General features: G+C 37.4%; 1 protein-coding gene across 3 annotated transcripts in view; it reads right to left on the bottom strand.

Annotated features, from left to right (window-relative positions):
- Positions 1 to 16,816, bottom strand: part of coro1ca (coronin, actin binding protein, 1Ca) — a 65,038-nt gene extending 48,222 nt beyond the window's left edge. The window contains exons 1-2 of one of the 3 annotated variants that reach the window (XM_051109561.1): positions 16,663 to 16,816; positions 10,185 to 12,850 (exon numbers count right to left, since the gene is read on the bottom strand). In XM_051109561.1, coding sequence (XP_050965518.1) covers positions 10,185 to 12,849 — 2,665 coding nt within the window. In that variant the 5' untranslated portion in view covers position 12,850; positions 16,663 to 16,816. Of the gene's footprint in view, positions 1 to 5,784; positions 5,873 to 8,166; positions 8,286 to 10,184; positions 12,851 to 16,662 lie in introns of those variants that run through there. The other 2 variants (XM_051109564.1, XM_051109563.1) reach the window with 2 other exon arrangements.
- Between the last annotated feature and the right edge of the window lie 3,220 nt (positions 16,817 to 20,036).

Here is a 20,036-nt window from a genome sequence, read left to right on the forward strand (position 1 = left end):
GGATTATTTGAGAGACCTATAGATGATCTTGATCAAACCTCAACTGAACCAACAAGAGGAAAAACCTTTTTATTGAGGCCGACTTTCACTTCACTTTGAGTTCTGGGCAATGAATCAGACTGATACCGCCTCCACAGCCATCTGAGGCGATTCCTTCACTTCCTGAACTCGGCCGTGCACAAAGGAAGCCTTGTAACGTAGCACTATGGCATCACTGGTCTACCGGATTCATGGTGGAACAGAGAGTGAAGGCTGGGTAGGCCTTATCCAAAAGCTGATTGGAGAACACATGCTTTTTCTTTTTCTTTATCAGTATAGAAGGACAGCATCATTTTGAGGTGTCAAATAATTATAATTATTAAACAATTATAAATGAGTAATACAAAATGAACCTATATATTCAAATCACACATATATATCCTATGCCAAATCACGAATAATCCACTAGTTGACCATTGTGACCAATCCCTGCTGTATACAGGTGGGCCCTTAAAGCGGCCAGTCATATATCTGCATTTTTACTGCTATAAAATCCAGACACATTGCTGGACTCTGACATAACGCCAGCAGAAAAAAGGCACAAGACAGAGTGAGTGACAGCTCCAAATGCAGGGGTGCAAAAAAAAAAAGTGATTACAAGATAGGGAGAGTGTTTGAGCATGTAGTCAGACAGAGCCATTTTACACTTGCCTCAGTTCAAACACCATACATGGCTCTGTTTAAAAATTCCATTTACCAAATATTCTCAACACAAGAACTCCCTTCAATCTCACCAGCCAGAGTCTAGTATACCTAGAACTCATCTGACACTACTGGGCTCACTGTGGCCCCCTGGCCCCCGATATACATGACTAGAAGGATATGGTAATGTTAAGGACGTTCACTGCTGCCATATCCTGTTTGCCTCTTCACCATGAAGGCCAAACCCAGAGGGCAGGTTAATGTATTAAAATTCAACTTAAGTGTTAGGCTGCACCACCCTGATCAGTCTTGCTGTCATCACACAAACACAAAATTAGTGCATTCTCTGAATGAAAAGTCACTGGAATACATTGAGATGATTTATCTGGAGGCCTACATGGAATCTGAACCCACTGAACTCTGCAGAGAGCTTTCCAGAAATGGAAACTAGACACATCCCTCACTCTTATGTGCCTATAGACTATATTTGCTAATTAGATTATGCTTTCAAAAACGCATATTCATAATGTTGCTGAAATTTTATCACAGTAAAATCACTGAGTATATTGCGAATATTCAGCTTTATTTCCCAGCCCTATCAGGGTCTATATACACTAGTGTTCAAAAATCTGGGGGCCGGGGTCTTTTTTTTTTTTTTTTAAAGCATATTAGAATATTTTCTGAAGGATCATGTGACTCTGAAGACTAAAGTAATGATGCTAAAAAATTCCACTTTGCATTACAGGAATAAATGACATTTTAAAATGTATTAAAATAGAAAACAGTTATTTTAAAGTTGATATGATTCTTTAGGGTCTTAATAAAAAGTCTATAATATACTTTGGTTAAAAATTCTCAATGGTTGTGTAACACTTTTACCATTGTCAAAATGAGCTCTGCAAAAATCATCCCATTCTGAGGGATTGTTTCTTTAAATGCAAATAAGCTCTGCTTGCCCCGGCCCTCTCTTCTCTCTGCTGCTCTGAGAGATTGTTTACTTTAGCCGCGAAATTTTAGGCACGTTATTAGGAAAGGTGATTGCAGAGATTCATAAAACATAGACATTTCATGTAGATTGGGAGGCGCATTCCCTTTCACAAACAAATGTAATCCACTGCATCTTCAGCGGCTCAGATGTCGGGAGTAAATGACGACCACTATGTTCATTATTACATCCAGCAACACAACACCTCAATCGCTCAACCGGAGATATTCGTGTCTAACTTACATCCCTGCTCTGGCATTGAAACAACGGAGGTCGGACTGTTACAGCTGATCTGAGGTAAGACGCTCATGTCAATCAACTATTGTGGGAGCGGCCTCTGTGGGTGTGACGCCACACCGACAGGCATCTGAGAATGGCTTGATTTGAAAAAGGGGATATTATTTTTACAGATTAATTAAAAACCACCACATGGATTTTTGTCATAAAAGGGTAGATGTGTACATACACTGCCAACACACAATGTTCAAACAACATGTAAAAGTGAACTTTGCATCCAATGACCCCTTTAAATGCTAAAAATATTTTACGTATTTCAGCTTTTTACTGTATTTTTGATCAAATAAATGCAGCCTTGGTAAGCATTAGCATTTTGACTGAACTGTACACTTATTAAGCCACAAGTCATTTACACAAATCACTACCCTATCATTCTCCTTGCTGAAGCTTAGCTTGTCACAAAACCTTTCAACATCAATGTGACAGTTTGAATGTGTGTTAAACTTAAACAGGTTTATTAGCTTGTGTTGAACCATCTTATGTGGACAGATAATACTGCTTCCTTCCTCGTCAGACAGGGTGTGGTTCATCACACACTGCGACCGGTGACAGCGAGTTTCTGTTCCCTTAGGCATTTCAGTAAGAGTGCATGTAGCTGTCCTCTTGAGTCATGGAATACCTTTAGTAGCCATGGCTGTAATATAAATCCCACACCTGTCTGACAACTCGATTAAATCATAGTTTTTCCATATTTGCACTAGCCAATCGGTGTCTTAGATATGCAAATTGGAGCCAACTTATTAGCCATGCAAATAGGCAAAAAGAATGAATGGAGACACAAGCTTTTAAGCTTTAAAACAGGATACAGAAGCACAAACTTACAGCGAGATAACTGCATGACTTGGGCCATTTTTATGGTATTTTGATGGGGCTTTTGGGTGCTTTTTGAGGCTTGGAAGTTTCAGTGCCCATTGATCGTAATTGAAACGTTCATAAGAAATTTGTGCACAGTGGCAGAGGAAGTCAACAAGTTTTGGATGACACAAGAGTGAATAAATGAAAGCATTCTAACAGGCTGATGAGACACAGGCCAGTCTGAATGCCATTTATCACCGGGAATACACCAGGGGGATGACACTACCTTCCTGCTCCAGAGCCAAAAAGGGCAATTGTTATGGAATTCCAGCCAGGATTTTGCTGCCTTTTGTAATAGTGAGATAAGATGCAAGTGTCCATTGCTATCAGCTGCAATGCTTAAACACCAGCAAACTATTTTAAAAATAATCAGGTCTAACATTAAAAAAAATAAAATAATAAAATACTTAAAGAAGACACTGGATGCAAAATATAAATGTGTCTTAGCAGTGTGTCAACACAGCAACTCTACAATGATTTTAAAACATTTAAAACTGTCCGAAAAAGAAAATCATTACAAGCACCGACAGCGAGAGACTGTTTAGTACCGCATCGCATGTCTTCGGTGAGAAGAGGAAGGGGTGGTTGTTGCTGGTTACTGCATGATAACTAAAATCACGAGATGGCCGTAAACATTAGTAAATAGTAAAAATAAATTATGTTTTCTAATACACGTACGAATTGTATGTATTCTGACAGCGCTGCACGAGCTTGTTAGCCAGGGTTCAAAGTCCAACGCGCGAGGAATCTGCGGTGAAACAGCGTAATGAGAATCATTCATAAATCTGCTGCTTCCAACAAAAACAAGTACTGAGGTCTTATTGTGGGTTTGCGCCAAAATAAAAGTCAACATTCATAAATGTTAGTATTGTAATTTTATGGTTGTTCTGTAAAATAAAATAAAAAAGTAAGACAAAAATAAAGATAACAATAATTACAACAACTCTATCAATACATTTATTATAACATTCACGCAGTGTTCAAATTGTACAAATCTGTAATATTTTCTAATGTTTTAAAAGAAGGCTGTTCTGCTCAGCAAGGCTGCATTTATTTGTACATTAAAAAAAACACATGCCTGATTTAAGAAGGGGGTCTTAAAAATAACCAAAGAATATTATTTTACTAACTTACTAATTTTAAAGGAACACTCCACTGTTTTTGAAAATAGGATAATTTTCCAACTCCCCTAGAGTTAAACAGTTGAGTTTTACCATTTTCTAATCCATTCAGCCGATCTCCGGGTCTGGCGGTAGCACTTTTAGCATAGCTTAGCATAGATCATTGAATCCGATTAGACCGTTAGCATCTCGCTCAAAAATGACCAAAGAGTTTCGATATTTAAAACTTGACTCTTCTGTAGTTACATCGTGTACAAAGATAAAAAGTTGTGATTTTGTAGGTCGATATGGCTAGGAACTATACTCTCATAGAAAACCACAACTTTTAATTTTCCATCAGTCTTAGTACATGATGTAACTACAGAAGAGCCAAGTTTTAGATAGGAAAAATATTGTCATTATCTACGGTCATTTTTGAGCGAGATGCTATCGGTCTAATCAGATTCAATGATATATGCTAAGTTAATCTCACCCGCCAGACCAGGAGATCGGCTCAATGGATTCGAAAACGGTAAAACTCAACTGTTTAACTCAAGGGGAGTTGGACAATGAGCCTATTTTCAAAAAAAGTGGAGTGTTCCTTTAAGTTAAATTGTGCTTTGTTGGTAGGCATGTTAGTAATGCTAGTAATGTTCAGTCCCAAATAAATATTTTTAAACTGTTGTTTTGTATTTGATTTCTTCTTTGAAAAGCAAGACAAAACTGTAAAAAGTATTTTTTGGCAAAATGCATGAGGGAAAAACACGAAAAACCATGTTCGGGAATCGGCCTTCGGCCCAGTGTTTTATTTTGTTCGGTTTCGGCCAAGAATTTCATTTCGGTGTATCCCTAAGCTTTACACCATTTTGTTTGATAAAAACTATTATCAGATACACACAGAAACTCAAAGTTCATCACTAAGACTTGCAAAAATGAACTGACAGAAATATAATACTACTGTATTACTATTGCAATAATAGAGTTATTAAAACACTTTAAAGAATATAACATGATTTTTCATTCATGTTTGAATTTAAACTGTAAACTTCTGTTGTGCAGCACTTTGTCAAAAAATAAAAGGAACTGTCCAAATTCATTTGATTACAATAAAAGATTAATTAAATAAAACTCTATACATTCGTACGATTACCACAGTTTTTGATTGTATATTTTTAATAAATCATAAAACACAGAATCCAAAAATGTTTAATCAGAAACCCCACATTTAACAAAATAAATAAATAAAAATAAAACAGAATCTGGGGGGAAAATAATACTGATTTTATAGAGCCCTAAATACGGATAATAAATCAGATTTATGATCATTATTCACCTTCGGAAAACATTAGGTTTTACGGACAAATACATATGCTGGTTAAAATTAACAACCTGTGAATTGAGCTTAAATGCTCAGATTTATAAACCCAGAGGGCTAAGCTTCTACACAAACTCACAACCAAGATCAGCTTAAAATTTCTAACAAATAAAGTGCCATGAAAACACTGAAAAGCATTCAAAACAGAACTCAAAACCTGGATCTTTTGTTTAGCTATTGAAAATCCATAGTCTTGTAATCAACAAACAAAACCCATCTTGTTGACATTTCACCTTTGAATGTGCTTTTACAGATTGTAAAAGGTGACATTTGACTATGTAGCTAAATGCCAGGCAGGTAAACAATGAACAGAAGTAAATCAAACAAAAGGCTGAGACGTCAAACGTCTTCCCAGGGATGCTTCTAACCTGTTAATTGCTGTAAAACTGTTTTTAATCATAACAGGGCAATTTTTTCTCAAATGAGCAACAAGAAAATGCTGTTTAATGACAGCTGCAGTTCTTGAAAAAGGTTGTATTAAACCTGCATACCTGCTGACGGTGAGATATCCATCGCAACGCTCAATACTCTGATGAATGCAGCCTAAAGGATGTGCGCCTGACACAAGAACGTTATCTGGTAAATGTGCAACGCAAACCGAAACTGTCAGGTCTTTAGAGGAAACAAAACTTCCTTAAAACTCTCAATAGATTCCCTGTGCCTATATATGTCCAGTTGTTTCTCTCTATCTCTCTCTCTCACACACACACTCCTGAAGCTGCATCCTCTCCAGCCTCGCGGCAACTTCCTGCATCTCCTGACTAATTTTACCCAGCATCCTGACCCATTTCCCAAGGAGCACAAGGAAACAGGCACAGAGGAGCCGACGCAATGACGTCCATACGCATAAACAGGCTGATGCATTCTGACGGCCAGCCCAAACAATACCATGTCAAGATTTCAGCGTGGCCTCCAGCTATATCATGCACCAGCAATGACTAAACAAGAACAAAGAATAGTCTCTTGGAAAAAAGGGCTACAATTGAACCATTAATGCACTTTTATCCATATACAATGAGTTCTTTCATCCTTCTTGTTCTATAAAATATATTTAATAAATGAAATCCATGAAATGGAATTGTAAACAAGTCAAAACAGACAGTCTATAAATACTGCAAACAGACAGCCGTCAATACAAATATATCTGGCATTTCTTACATTTCTAAACAATTTTTTTTTAATTCCTTACAATACATCACAGCATTTGAGGTTTTATTATTTTTATTCTTTCCTGCTGCCTGGCAAGTTAGTGAGTCAAACTGAAACAAGCCAGACAATATTACAGTGTGGTCGACACATGGGTAACCACAGAAAACCCTGCACGCTACATAACATTCACTAAAACACTAACCGGGTGTAGCAGCCCAAACACTTGTTCTCCTCCTTTGAGATGAATGAAGGTTAATTCAAGACAAGTAAACTACCAAGACAGTTCACTAACACTTTTAGGGTGGATCTGAACCAGTCAATCTCAACAACTGAAAACAAAGAGAAGTAATTCAATCTAAAATGCCTTATGGTACATCACGCTTATTACAGTGATAAACAGTAACCTGAGGTTAAAAGTCATGCTGAACGGAACAATGATAGCCAAACAACTCTTATTCTTCCAGCTAAAAACTACAGAAGCATTTTGATATTTTTAGCATCGTAACATTTTTTGGATAAAGCGCTTTAAGGAAAAGGGAAGGCTTCAAACAGAAACCGCATTACATTGAAAGTGCACTCAGCAAGTTTCTGTTCACATTTGTCTGGCTTTCATTCATTCCAACTGATGCATTTATTCTCAAATCAAATGTATTATTACTAGTAAGTCTGTCAAGTGTATGACACAAACAATCAAAGGTTGTCAACACGACCTGCTAGAAAAGTAGAAAAGCCAGCTTTTTCTTAAAGACTTCAGACTTTATCTCAAGTACATCATCACTTCAATAACTCTCAAAAGCGTTGATTATTTCTTAATAACATGCAGACAGACATCAAATTATATTACGTTTCAAAGCTGATTTTAAATGCATCCACCCTCTTGGATCTGACAAGATAATCCACCCCTACAGGAAGTTCAGCCAACTTGTTTAAACACGTCTCAGCCACTGATATAAATGATCTCCATACACATTTTTCCTTGCATATGTATTGATTGATTAAAAAAATTTGATGATTCTGCATATCTTCTGGAGATCGTTTGTCCCAAGGCTGACACTTCTATATGATACTGACATAAACTTTCATTTATGTTCTGAGGCAGTAAATACAGGACAAACCAGACCAGGCTGACAGTTCCAACAACTCACTTTAGCAAAGCAAGCTAAAAGCTGCCAAAAATTAAGATGAATCACATTTGCCTTGGTTGCAAATTAAAGTAGTTTAGCTTTATTTGTTTAGCGATCACTCACTCGCTCTCTGTTCTTCTAATTTGATCAGCAAACAAAAATTCAAATGAGCAATTTCAAACTGAAGATTCTAACATTCTATACTAGCGATTTAAAACTGAAAAAATATAACATTCCATATTATTTTCAGTAGTAGTAGAATTTTTAATTCAAACATTCTAAAATTCAAAAGATCCAGATGCAGCAACTTTCGCTTCCCACACTGTTTAAAAATAAAGTCTTACTTAAGGCTTACTTAATCCATCCATACAAATCACAGCATTACAAATTCCACTCTAAAAGCATGTCAGTTCAGAATGAAACATTAGAATTGGTTAAATCAATCCCCCGTTTTGAGCACTGCAGATCAGCCCATCTGGCCTGATCCACGCTGCCATGATCTCTTCGCATGGACAGATTCTCAAACTTACGCACAGCAATACAATCTTCGCCTCAGGCTACAAACATTACGTGACAGATTGCGTACGCTCTTGTTCTTACCTTCTCAGCTGTCGTAGGAAAAATATATCCAAGCCCGACTTTAATTTTGCACTCTAGACAGCCTGAGTTTCCCAGCAGCGGTCCCTGATCGCGCGAATGTTCCCTATGCCTCTGCCTCACTCAACTTGTCCAAGAGTGGCCGGAAGCCACGCCTTGTTTTGCTTTCCCCTCCCCCCCGAAAAACGCGATTGGACAAACGAAAAATGAGTGGCCTTAAAATTCACCAATCACAGAACACCTTCATATTAGCCCCGCCCATTCGAAGCGTAAACAGGTATGAAGTTCAATGTGGAGGACGTGACTGCACTTACTTGTAGAACCAGTTTGCGGACGTCATACATACAGTGAAGTCAGTAAACGTTAAGTTACGTAGATAAGTAAGTTGATAGTAAAATGATAGTAAGATGATAATACAGCATGGTGAAACACAATTAATTTTGGACAGTTTTTTTTTGCTATTTTGAGCTGTGATATACAACGTATATGCTAAGGTTGATTTTCCTAAACGGAAATTGCCACAAGATGGCACCATTATGCTGGAATACACAGTTTCATTATTTGCCGCATACCAACATCAAATAATAAACAAATTATGTTATAAACTACCAGTCAAATGAGTTTTAATGTTTTTCAATAAAGTCTCTTCTGCTCACCAAGCCTGCATTTGTTTGATCCAAAGTACAGCAAAAACATTAACAGTTTTGAAATATTTTTACTATTTAAAATAACTGTTTTCTATTTGAATGCATTTTAAAATGTAATTTATTCTTGTGATTTCAAAGCTGAATTTTTATCATTACTCCAGTCACATGATCCTTCAGAAATCATTCTTATATTCTGATTTGCTGCTCAAAAAAACTTTATATTATTATTATTATTATTATTATGTTAAACAGCTGAGTAGATTTTTTCAAGTTCCTTTGATGAATAGAAAGTTCAGAAGAACATCGTTTATCTGAAATAGAAATGTTTTGTAACATTATAAATGTCTTTATCATCACTTTTGATCAATTTAAAGCATCCTTGCTAAATAAAAGTATTATTTTCCATGATTTCTTCCCCCCTCCCCAAAAAAATATATGTATTAAATGTAATTTATTCCTGTGATTTCAAAGCTGAATTTTTAGCATCATTACTCCAGTCACATGATCCTTCAGAAATCATTTTTATTTTCTGTTTTGCTGCTCAAAAAAACTTCATATTATTATTATTATTATAATTATGTTGAAAACAGCTGAGTAGATTTTTTTTGGTTTCATGAATGAATAGAAAGTTCAGAAAAACAGCGTTTGTCTTTATCACCAATTTATATGATAATATTTATTCATGATCAATTTAAAGCAGCCTTGCTAGATACAAGTATGAATTTCTATAATTTATTTTCTAAAAAAATTATATTGACTCTAAGCTTTTAAATCGTATAGTGTATTATGTTTCAGAAGCTTTTTTTTTTCAGATAAATGCTGATCTTTGGATCTTACTATTCATCAAAGTATTCTAAAAAAAAGTAATCAACTGCTTTAAATATTGATAATAATGATGAATAAAATGTTTCTCGAACAGCAAATCAGCATATTACAATGATATCTGAAGGATCATGTGACACTGGAGTAATTATGCTAAAAATGTAGCTTTGATCACAGGACTAAATTAAATTTTAAAATATATTCAAATAGAAAACAGTTATTTTAAATAGTAAAAATATTTCAAAATTTTACTGTTTTTGCTGTACAAATAAATCCAGGCTTGGTGAGAAGACTTCTTTAAAACACATTAAAAATCTTACTGTTCAAAGACTTTTGACCTGTAGTGTATTGTTTCTCAAACAAAAAAGGACTGTACATTAATAATGATTTTTGCAATTGCTTTGCAATGCAATTATGATAACAAAGTAGGTAAATACAATAATATGGTACTGTAAGCATGTCATATTGGTCTAGGTTAATAGCAACATAGGGGGGTTTCTGCTCCATCCCTCTCTTCCAAGGGGTTCATGTATTAAATGAATAGTATCCTACCTTTTCTTACTGAAGGTTTTCTCTCAAGTGCTTTGTCAGGTGATTTCTTAGGGGTATCAAATGCTGCTTTCATCTGTGACACTTTTACAGACTGTGTTGGATCTAAGGTCAGATCAACCCTGGCCTCAGCAGGCTTGGTCCACTCCTTCATCTTCTTCTGCAACTCAATCGTTTCCTTTATCATATCAGAAACATGTCTTTTCTGTGCACCCTGTGGTGTTTCCGCGATGGTGGTCGGGTTGCTTTCTATTGCATGCTTTTGGTCAAGCTGGCTTAAATGTTTCTTCTCTAAAGCGTGACAATTTGCTTGTGTCGACAGCTTGTTCTGCTCTTCATCTTGTTTCTCATTAGCTTGCATACTTATAAGGTTGCACACGGAGGAGGAATGCTGCACATCTTGTGCAGCAGATGTGTTTGCTGCATTGTCTACTAATGCAGCACAACCATCTGATTGGATGCACTGATCGGATGCATCTGTCGGGGTTACAGTGGAATGGGTTGATGCATTTGGTAAAATCTTCAAAAAACTTTTTCCTTGAAGTTGAGAAGAACCAGACTGAGTAACTTCTGTTTTCTTGTCCACACTTGGCCTATCATCTGTGCGACCCGAAGCTGTCTCAGGACCAGCAATGAGCTCAGAGATGGAACCAGTTGCAGATGTTTCCTTACACAAGCTGATGGTATTCTGATTAGACTTGCTGACCTTGTCTCTCTCTGATGACGTCATGTAGCCCGAGTTAGCATTAGCGTTAGCGTTTCCCTCAAACCTCTGTTGTTTTGTAGCATCTTCTACATCAATCACTGCACTTATAGAAGAACCTTCTGGATCCATCTCATGTGTAGTATCCTTCACAATCACTGCTTGTGGACTCATTTCAGCCAGAAACCATTCCAGACTTGTCTCTGTGTGTACTTTGGCCTTTGCTGAAAGAAGGGAATCCTCTTGAACATCAGATTTACAAGGGGGGTTCGAATCTGTAATGTCTTCAGAGAATGTAATACATTTCTCATCTTCATAGCTTTGTAGCCAGGGTTTGTTTTCACCCAGCATACCTATACTGGCAATATTAGATGTCACAAAACAACCCTCTTCCGTTTCTGTTCCACGCAGGGAAAGATCTTTTATCTCAGTTTTCTTTGCATGGGAATGATGCGGACCCTTTGAAGCAGATTCCAGATTTTCTCTTTCTCCGGTCTCTCTTATGCCATCTTTATTTTTATGACCTCCAGCGGGTGATCTCCCAAGTGAAGTTTCCTTTGTCCAAGGGCTCTCCAAGTCTGACACATTAAATTGCCTTTCCTTCTGAAGCTCGTCCTGTGTGAATTCGCCTGCAGATATTTGTCGATGGCTCTCAGAGTGACCCCAAGGCGACTTGGATGCCACTTCTAAGGCGCCGAGGTCCTCCGGGCTCTGCGCTCTTACCAGACTCACAGCTTTGCGTTGTAAATCCGCACCTGCCAGAGATGAACTAGTAAAGCTGGTCTTTATGACATCATCTGTTGGCTGACACCCCGTAATGTTTTCTCTGGCTCTGCAGACATCCTTCATTGACCGCCCCTGGGTTTGAACATTCATCAAGGAGGAACATTCAGCGTTTAGGGTTTCTGGTTCTCTGGCTTTGCAGATATCGTTCACTGACCACCCTTGGGTTTCGACCTTCTTCGGGGAGGAACGTTCAGCGTTTGGGGTTTTTGGTTCTCTGGCTCTGTAGACGTCCTTCATTGACCACCCTTGGATTTCGATGTTCTTCGGAGAGGAAAGTTCAGCGTTTGGGGTTTCTGTTACAACCTTATCTGCATTCTCTGGCATGTTATTCTGTATTTTTTCATTCCTGTGCTGAATTGCCTCAGTACTGTCCTTTGATGTTTCCACTTGTGAGTTCATCACGAGGTTTGATGTTGTGGGCTTGTTAATCGGCCTCTTGTTTTGCGATTCAGTCTTTTCAGTAATGACTAAAGCTTGGTCTTGAACCATGAAGTGAACGTTGGTGTTGGCATTCCCTTTCCTTTCACGAATCTCCAAGGTAGGCCCTGTATTTTTTTGGCTAATATCATAGGCAGCTTCAAAATCTAGTTTTCTGTCCTCTTCCTGGCTCTTTCGCTTATCGTCATCTCCACAGACAGATTCCATTTTCGCACACTTCTTACTCCTGTTTTCTCCTGTGCGTCCGCTTTCAACTTCGTCTTTACCAGGAAGGTTACACCTAAGTTTGTCCTGACAGTCTTCTAGCGTACTCTTTGAATCTTTTCTCTCGTGGTCTGGTTCACCAGCCTCCCATGTGCCTTTCGTGCAGCTGTCAGACTGTGCGATTCCATTCAACTGCTGTGGAGCCAGCGGTTCAGCCCTGCCCTCCTCGCTACTCTTTCTTCCTCCCTCTTTCCCGCCATCCCCTCCCTGCACAACCCCCCCATCCGTGGGAGCGCACACCTTATCATGAGAATCCAAACCGTGCACTGGTGTAGGTGATGGTGACTCCCTGCCTGGGCCTCCATCCAACCTTCCACCGGCTGTGTTCTCCTCATCTGTCCCGACACCATGAGTTTCAATGGTTAGATTTCCTTCCTCTTTGGCCCCCCCAGGGTCTGGGTTTGGTCCCTTTTCCTCTGGTCCTGCAGAGCTGTTGTCCTGCCCTAGCTCCCCCTCCTTGCCCTGGTTTTGTCCCATTCTGTGGAAAAAAAAAAGCGAGGGAGATGTTATTGGCAGTGTATTGTTGCGGACCACAAGATGTTGATGATGGCATGACTCTGGCATGCAGGTTGTGCCAGTGTTTATCTGACTTTCTTCCACACTTTCACTCCCCTGTACAGATTGATGCTCAACAACTGTTTCTTTAAATGATGCTCTCAAACTGTCACTTTTCTATCCCTACTTGTTTATTCCTTTTATCTAAAAAAAAGTTAATTTTAGCTAAAAAAACAAAAAACAAAACTAGAATAGTATCTCAGGGATACTAAAATAACACTGGTGGATGAAATACACGTATCTTGTACTTGAATTAAAATACAGATGCCCTGCTGAAATATTTCCAGTAAAAGCAATCCTTTGTAATTTTCACTTGAGTAAAAGTATAGGCACTTTACTTATGCACATTCAAGTTAATTATTTTTCTTACTATCTGATACATTCCATACTATGGAAGCCCATTTCCACCGTGCAAGAAAAAATTTGCTTGGTAAATATAATATATACATATGCGTAATTATAATATACACTACCAATAAAAAAAAAAAAGTATTTTAAAGAAGTCTTTGACTCTCTTCTGCTCACCATCAGCCTGCATTTATTTGATTCAAAATACAGCAAAAGCAGTAATACTATGAAATATTTTTACTATTTAAAATAGCTGTTTTCTATTTTAATATATTTTAAAATGTAATTTATTTCTGTGATTTTTTTCTCAGGATTCTTTGATGAATGGAAAGATCAAAGGATCAGCATTTTTTTTAAATAAAAAAGCTTTTGTAACATGATACACTATACCACAAAAGCTTGGAGTCAGTATAATTTTTTTAAAGAAATTGTAGAATACTTTTATTTAGCAAGGATGCTTTAAATTGATCAAAAGTGATGATAAAGACATTTCTAATCTTACAAAAGATTTTTATTTCAGATGAATGCTGTTCTTCTGAACTTTTTCTATTCTTCAAAGAAACCTGAAAAAAATTCTACTTATTATTATGTTGAAAAAATTGCTGTTTTCAACATAATAATAATTAATAATAAATGTTTTTGAGCAGCAAATCAGAATATTAGAATGATTTCTGAAGGATCACGTGACTGGAGTAATGATACTAAACCTTCAGCTTTGAAATCACAGAAATAAATTACAATAGAAAACAGTTATTTTAATTTGTACAGATTTCAAAATTTCATCAGATAAATGCAGGCTTGGTGAGCAGAAGAGACTTAGTCTAGAATCTTACTGTCCAAAAACTTTTGACTGGTAGTGTATACATTTATAAATATAACATAAAAAGTCAACATTATGAGATACTAACTCAATAGTTATGAGATAATTATGAGAAAGTCATAATTATTAGATTAAAAAGTCAATATTATGACATAAAAACTTCACAATTCTGTTTTTAAAATTATGATTTACCAAAGCATAAGTAGGTTAAAGCTTAGTATGACACTTTATGAATTATGAGGAGGCAGCACACTTAAGATTTGAGTATCTTCTTTTATTGCATTAAGAAAAAAAGGATCACATTTCTCTTGTTAACGAGACTTGATCTAACTGGATCACTAAATCAGTGAGGTGTTACAGCAAACAGATAAGTCAAATTGATAAATTAATCAGCGATTTATGAATCACATTAAAAAGAATCAGCTCAAAAGATTGATTTCTTCACAAATTGGATCACTTTTTTAAAATAGTACAATACTTGAGTACAACAACAAAACGCTTCACCATTGTGCAAAACAAACCAAATGAACTTGAACCTCAACTTTGGTGGGAACAGTGTTTCTTTCCTCAGTGTCTTGTGACTACAGCATATCTGAGCAGCCATTGACTCTTCATGCTAGTCTCGTTACATGAACTGTACCGTCAGCAAGAACACCAGGAATTAGAGTCACAAGATTTTGCAGATCTTTAAAGCATTGTCAGTCACAGTCCTCACAGAAACTACAGCTTCACACCAAAACATTATAAGAATATCAACGAAATATATCTATCTATTTGGTTTTATTCCATTTACTTATATATTCAGTGCTCAGTCAAAGAAAGCCTAAAAAGAAAATTTTATGTTGTTCTGAAAGAATCAAGTACATATTGAGATAATTATTCACTATTTAATGCTTGATCCAGTATATTAAATTTGAAAGACTGCAGAAAAAGAGTGGCATTTGGCTTCTTGCGGATGATGACAAAGAAGGGATACAAATGAGTGCATCAGGCGATTCAATCCCCAGACACACTTTGGGTCATAATCTCGTGCTGATGTCACACATCATTTGAAGGGCTTATGGGCTCATGAAAGCCACTGATGAAATCTTTACTTTGGGTCACACTTCCTCTCTATTTCCTGTCTAAATCTCCCAAAAAGCCTCCTCTCTCTGACGGGAAAGCAGTGTGAACATTAAAGACAAATTGTATTTTTCTGTCATCATTACTGCATTATCTATGGCTAGTTTGTGTTCCATTAACGAATAATTTTGTTACCAAATATTATTAGTGATATTTTGTCTCACTTTGTGATTTCACACCCATTTGTTATATATTTGAAAGACACTGATACATTTTCAGCAAAGACAATAAATCAAAAGTAACAACAAAGACATTTATACTGTTACAAAAAAATAGTTTCAAATAGTTTCAAATATTTTTTTGACTTTCTATTCAAAAAATGTTTGATGTTAAAAAATGTAAAAATGTTTAAGAAAATAAAAATAATAATAATAATAATAAAATGTAGAAATCAGTTATTTTAAATTCTAATAATATGTCACAAAGTTACTACTAGAGACTACTTCAAAAAATGGTTAACAGGCATTTTTTTGTACTTAAAATTACAAATTTTAAAATATTAAAAACTATATTATAAATGTGCAATAGTGAAACAACAGCAAACAGCAATACAAATTGCAGTAAAGCAAAGCATTTCATATAAGTATTGAATTTATTAAATCCTGTGACTAACTTAAGCATCCTGTTTGTTTGATTCATCAGGACACACATGGCATACATATGTCATTTTCTAAAAAAATATCTGTTCAGCTAGAATTTTTATATATACTGTACATATATATACACGCACACACATACACAATGTAGGAGTAATGCAGAAGGCCTCTACAATATATAAGTGTCTAACGTGTCAATGTGTTTCCTGTTCATCTGCTTTGACAGCCCTCACAAACACGTTTACAGGAACTCACACGCAGAACTGGAGGCTTCCTCGTCATATGACAGAGTTCAGCGAAGTTGAAACGTGGCTACACAGTGACGTTTTCAATCCTGTCCTGGGACAGACTAGAATAGACGATTCATTTACTCATATTACACTGTCTCATAGCTCAATATTAAAACCTTTTAAGGTTTAAGGTCTCTGGTTTACATATCAGACAGTTATTGTTAAATTGAATAATAGCATTAATTATTTACCAGACTTTTAACAGTTCCTTATTAAATTCTCTGCAAAGTGCGTGTGGCCACCGACAGGATTCCCCGTGCAAGACCATCCCATCCTAAACTTCCACAACAGCTCCATTGTGCTGCATCCGTCACCCTGACACTTAAGGCAAGTCACTTGATTTCCTTGTGGCTCACTGCCTCTCCCATGTATGCAGAATCCAAACAACATAAACAACAACTATGAAACATCTCTCCACTGTCTCAGAAAGTTTACTGTCTCAATCAACAAGTGTTTAAATCCAAATATGAGCAACCGTAGGTCCTACTGAGCGGACAGCACACCATGGAATCAACTTCTAAGGTAATAATTTGTCTCACGTAAAGAAGTGGATACTCACCGATACTCCTGTGACTGCACCGTAATTCCAGGACAAGACCACTCTTTGTTGGATGGATGGATGTTCTGGCTGAGTTCTGCTGGCAAATGGGCTTTTATTACTCTCTTGTGATGTCACAGTCACATTTGCCTAATGCAGTAAGTTAGTCCTCTCCCTGTATAGAAGCACAACAACTTTCAGATTCAGAAATTATAGAATAGTTCACCCAAAAATTACATTGCTGCCTTCATTTATTCATCCTCTATAGTCTCCTTTTTACTTAAGAACACAAAAGGAGATATTTAGCAAAATGATCAAACTGCTATTTTATACCATAAAAGTGGATGAAGACCAGGGAGTCCAAAAATGACAAAAAGCACCATAAACTTACATTATGAGAGTCATTGTTCATGCTACACTTTTTCTGAGCATTTATGGTTCCATAAAGAACATTTTAACAGCTATTAAAACGTTCCTTTTCACAAAAGGTTCTTTAAAATGTTCTTCACATTGGAAAAACTGCTTTTTTAAAGAATTTACTCTTAAAAATAAAGGTTCTTTACTGGCATTGATGGTCGCATAAAGTACCTTTAACATCCAAGGAAATTTCGATTTCACAAAAGGTAATTTATCCACCTTTTTCCTTTTTCGAATGCCGTCATGATAGATTGTAACTTCTGTTTTGGGTGCTCTCGTCTTCCGGTCTCCATAGAAATCCATGTTGAAACGATCAATTTCATTAATTAAACAGATTTTTTTAACATGACTAAATATAAAAATGTACGCAGGGTTACGCTGTGCTGTTTTTGGCTTCCACAGTAACAGCAATAAACTTTTAACAGCAGCGAGTTCTTGTAAAGTTTAACGTTACTTGTTTTGCGCACCAGCAAAAATGTCCGTGTCCGGCGCTCTGTCTTGCATAAACGATGACAACAGAAAATGAGCATGGCTTAAGTTAAAATACTGTGTGAAATAATAAAATAAAATGTGTGCTCTTATCATTTTGTGGACAAAATGCCCCGAACTTCACCCCGGTCACTAGCTGTGGCGCTTATGTGTTTTCAAACCGCGGGTCACTTCATGTCATCTACCCACTCATTAAACTATGACAGGTGAGTTACTACGAAAACTGCATCGCGACACTGTAAAGTGATGAAACCATGGAGCGCCATAAAAACATTTTCATAGGTTTAACATTATATTATCAGCTCGGAAAAAATGCATTAATTTCACTAGGAACACCAGAGAACGGAAATGTTTATAAAGCACCGTTCAAGTCAGGCGAGACTTCCGTGTTCAGGAAAAAGGTGGGTAGTGGAAAGAACCTTGAACATCCATGGAACCTTTCAAATGCAGAAAAGGTTTTGACTTTAGAGTCTAAAAAGGTTCTTTACTTCTTTAAAATAGTTCTATTAGAAACTGTTCACTGAAAGGTTCTTTGGGAAACCAATTGCTCTATACAGAGTTGCCAGGTTTTCACAACAAAATCTGCCCTCTTTCGTTACTGTTGCTATGTCCGACAAACAATGCTACTCTCACACTACACATGTTCTCACGCAGCGAAAAATACATTGCGGAGCAAAGAGGAAACTGACAACACACCGACAGACAAGACAGAGCAGGTTGCTTCTGGTATTAAACAAGGTCTCAGCTTTAAAATGTCATTTTTAAGAAATTCAAACAATAAATATTGTTTTGTGGCTCTTTAACGTGTCTTGACAGATCACTGTATTGCATTATTAGATCAATCAACACGTGAACCAGTCATCTATTCTTCATTACTTAAAGCACAAAAAAACATGAATGAACATCAGAACGTATTTTATTTCAACCGCAGAAAGACGTCAGTACAGACAATATTTAAAGTTTAAGTCCAACAAAGCTAAGCTACTCTCCTGCAGAGTTGCCAGGTTTTTACAACAAAATCTGCCCAATTGCTACTCAAAACTAGCCCAAAAGTAGCCCAACTGTATTTCGAGGAGTGTCCCCTGTTAAAAAAAGGGGTTCTGGAGGGTAAAATACAAGTTTTTTGGAGGGGTTCCCCTGGTAAAATTTACATTCTAGGGGCTAAATATCACGTTATTGGGGTCGCTTCAACCTGCAGACATGGAAAACAACCTGCGGCAACAGTGTTAAAGTAGCAGAAAACTGCAGACTTGGCAACACTGATCTACTCTCCTGTCTGATTTGTTTGTTGGGCAGAATGGCAGATTCAGTGTTATGATTGGTCAGATTGTCTGTCAATCAAGCTGTTTGCAAAGAGTCAATTGCTACTCAAAACTAGCCCAATGGCATTTCGAAGGGGGGCCCCCAGTAAAATTTGTGTTCTGGGAGTAGCCCCCAGGTACAGTTTGCATTCCAAGGGCAAAATATAATGTTATTGGGGTCGCTTCAACCCACGGACATGAGAAACAACCTGCGGCAACAGTGTTAAAGTAGCTCAATTCAGCAGGCAAAACCGCAGACTTGGCAAGACTGATTCTATGGCATCTGACTGCAGTTCGTCATCGTAACCGACTTGAGTGGGCAAATGCTCACATTCGATGGTGTCTGGCACTTTGGAGAGGTGTTCTCTTCATGGATGAATCCCAGTTTTCACTGTACAGAGCAGATGGCAGACAGCATGTATGGCGTTGTGTGGGTGAGCAGTTTGCTGATGTCAGCGTTGTGGATCAAGTGACCCATAATGGCGGTGGGGTTATGGTATGGGCAGGCGTATGTTATGGACAACAAACACAGGTGCATTTTATTGATGGCATTTTGAATGCACAGAGATACGGTGACAAGATCCTGAGGCCCATTGTTGTGCCATTCATCCACAACCATCACCTCATGTTGCAGCATGATAAGGCACAGCCTCATGTTGCAAGGATCTGTACACAGTTCCTGGAAGCTGAAAACATCCCAGTTCTTGCTTCTGGCCAGCATACTCACCGAGGAGTGTTCCCAGTTAGAAAACGTGTTCTGGAGGGTAAAATACAAGTTTTTTGGAGGGGTTAAACCTGCAGACATGCAGCAGTGTTAAAGTAGCAGAAAACTGCAGACTTGGCAACACTGATCTACTCTCCTGTCTGATTTGTTTGTCGGGCAGAATGGCAGATTTGATGTTATGATTGGTCAGATTGCCTGTCAATCAAGCTGTTTGCGAAGAGTCAGTTGCTACTCAAAACTAGCCCAATGGCATTTCGAGGGGGGTCCCCCAGTAAAATTTGTGTTCCGGGAGTAAAATACACATTTTTTGGCAGGGTTCCCCTGGTACAGTTTGCATTCCAGGGGCTAAATTTAACGTTATTGGGGTCGCTTCAACCCACGGACATGAGAAACAAATCACGGCAACAGTGTTAAAGTAGCTCAATTCAGCGGGAAAACTGCAGACTTGGCAACACTGGTTCTAT

Source organism: Labeo rohita, chromosome 5 (genome assembly GCF_022985175.1).
Source record: "Labeo rohita strain BAU-BD-2019 chromosome 5, IGBB_LRoh.1.0, whole genome shotgun sequence".
Classification (NCBI taxonomy): domain Eukaryota; kingdom Metazoa; phylum Chordata; class Actinopteri; order Cypriniformes; family Cyprinidae; genus Labeo; species Labeo rohita.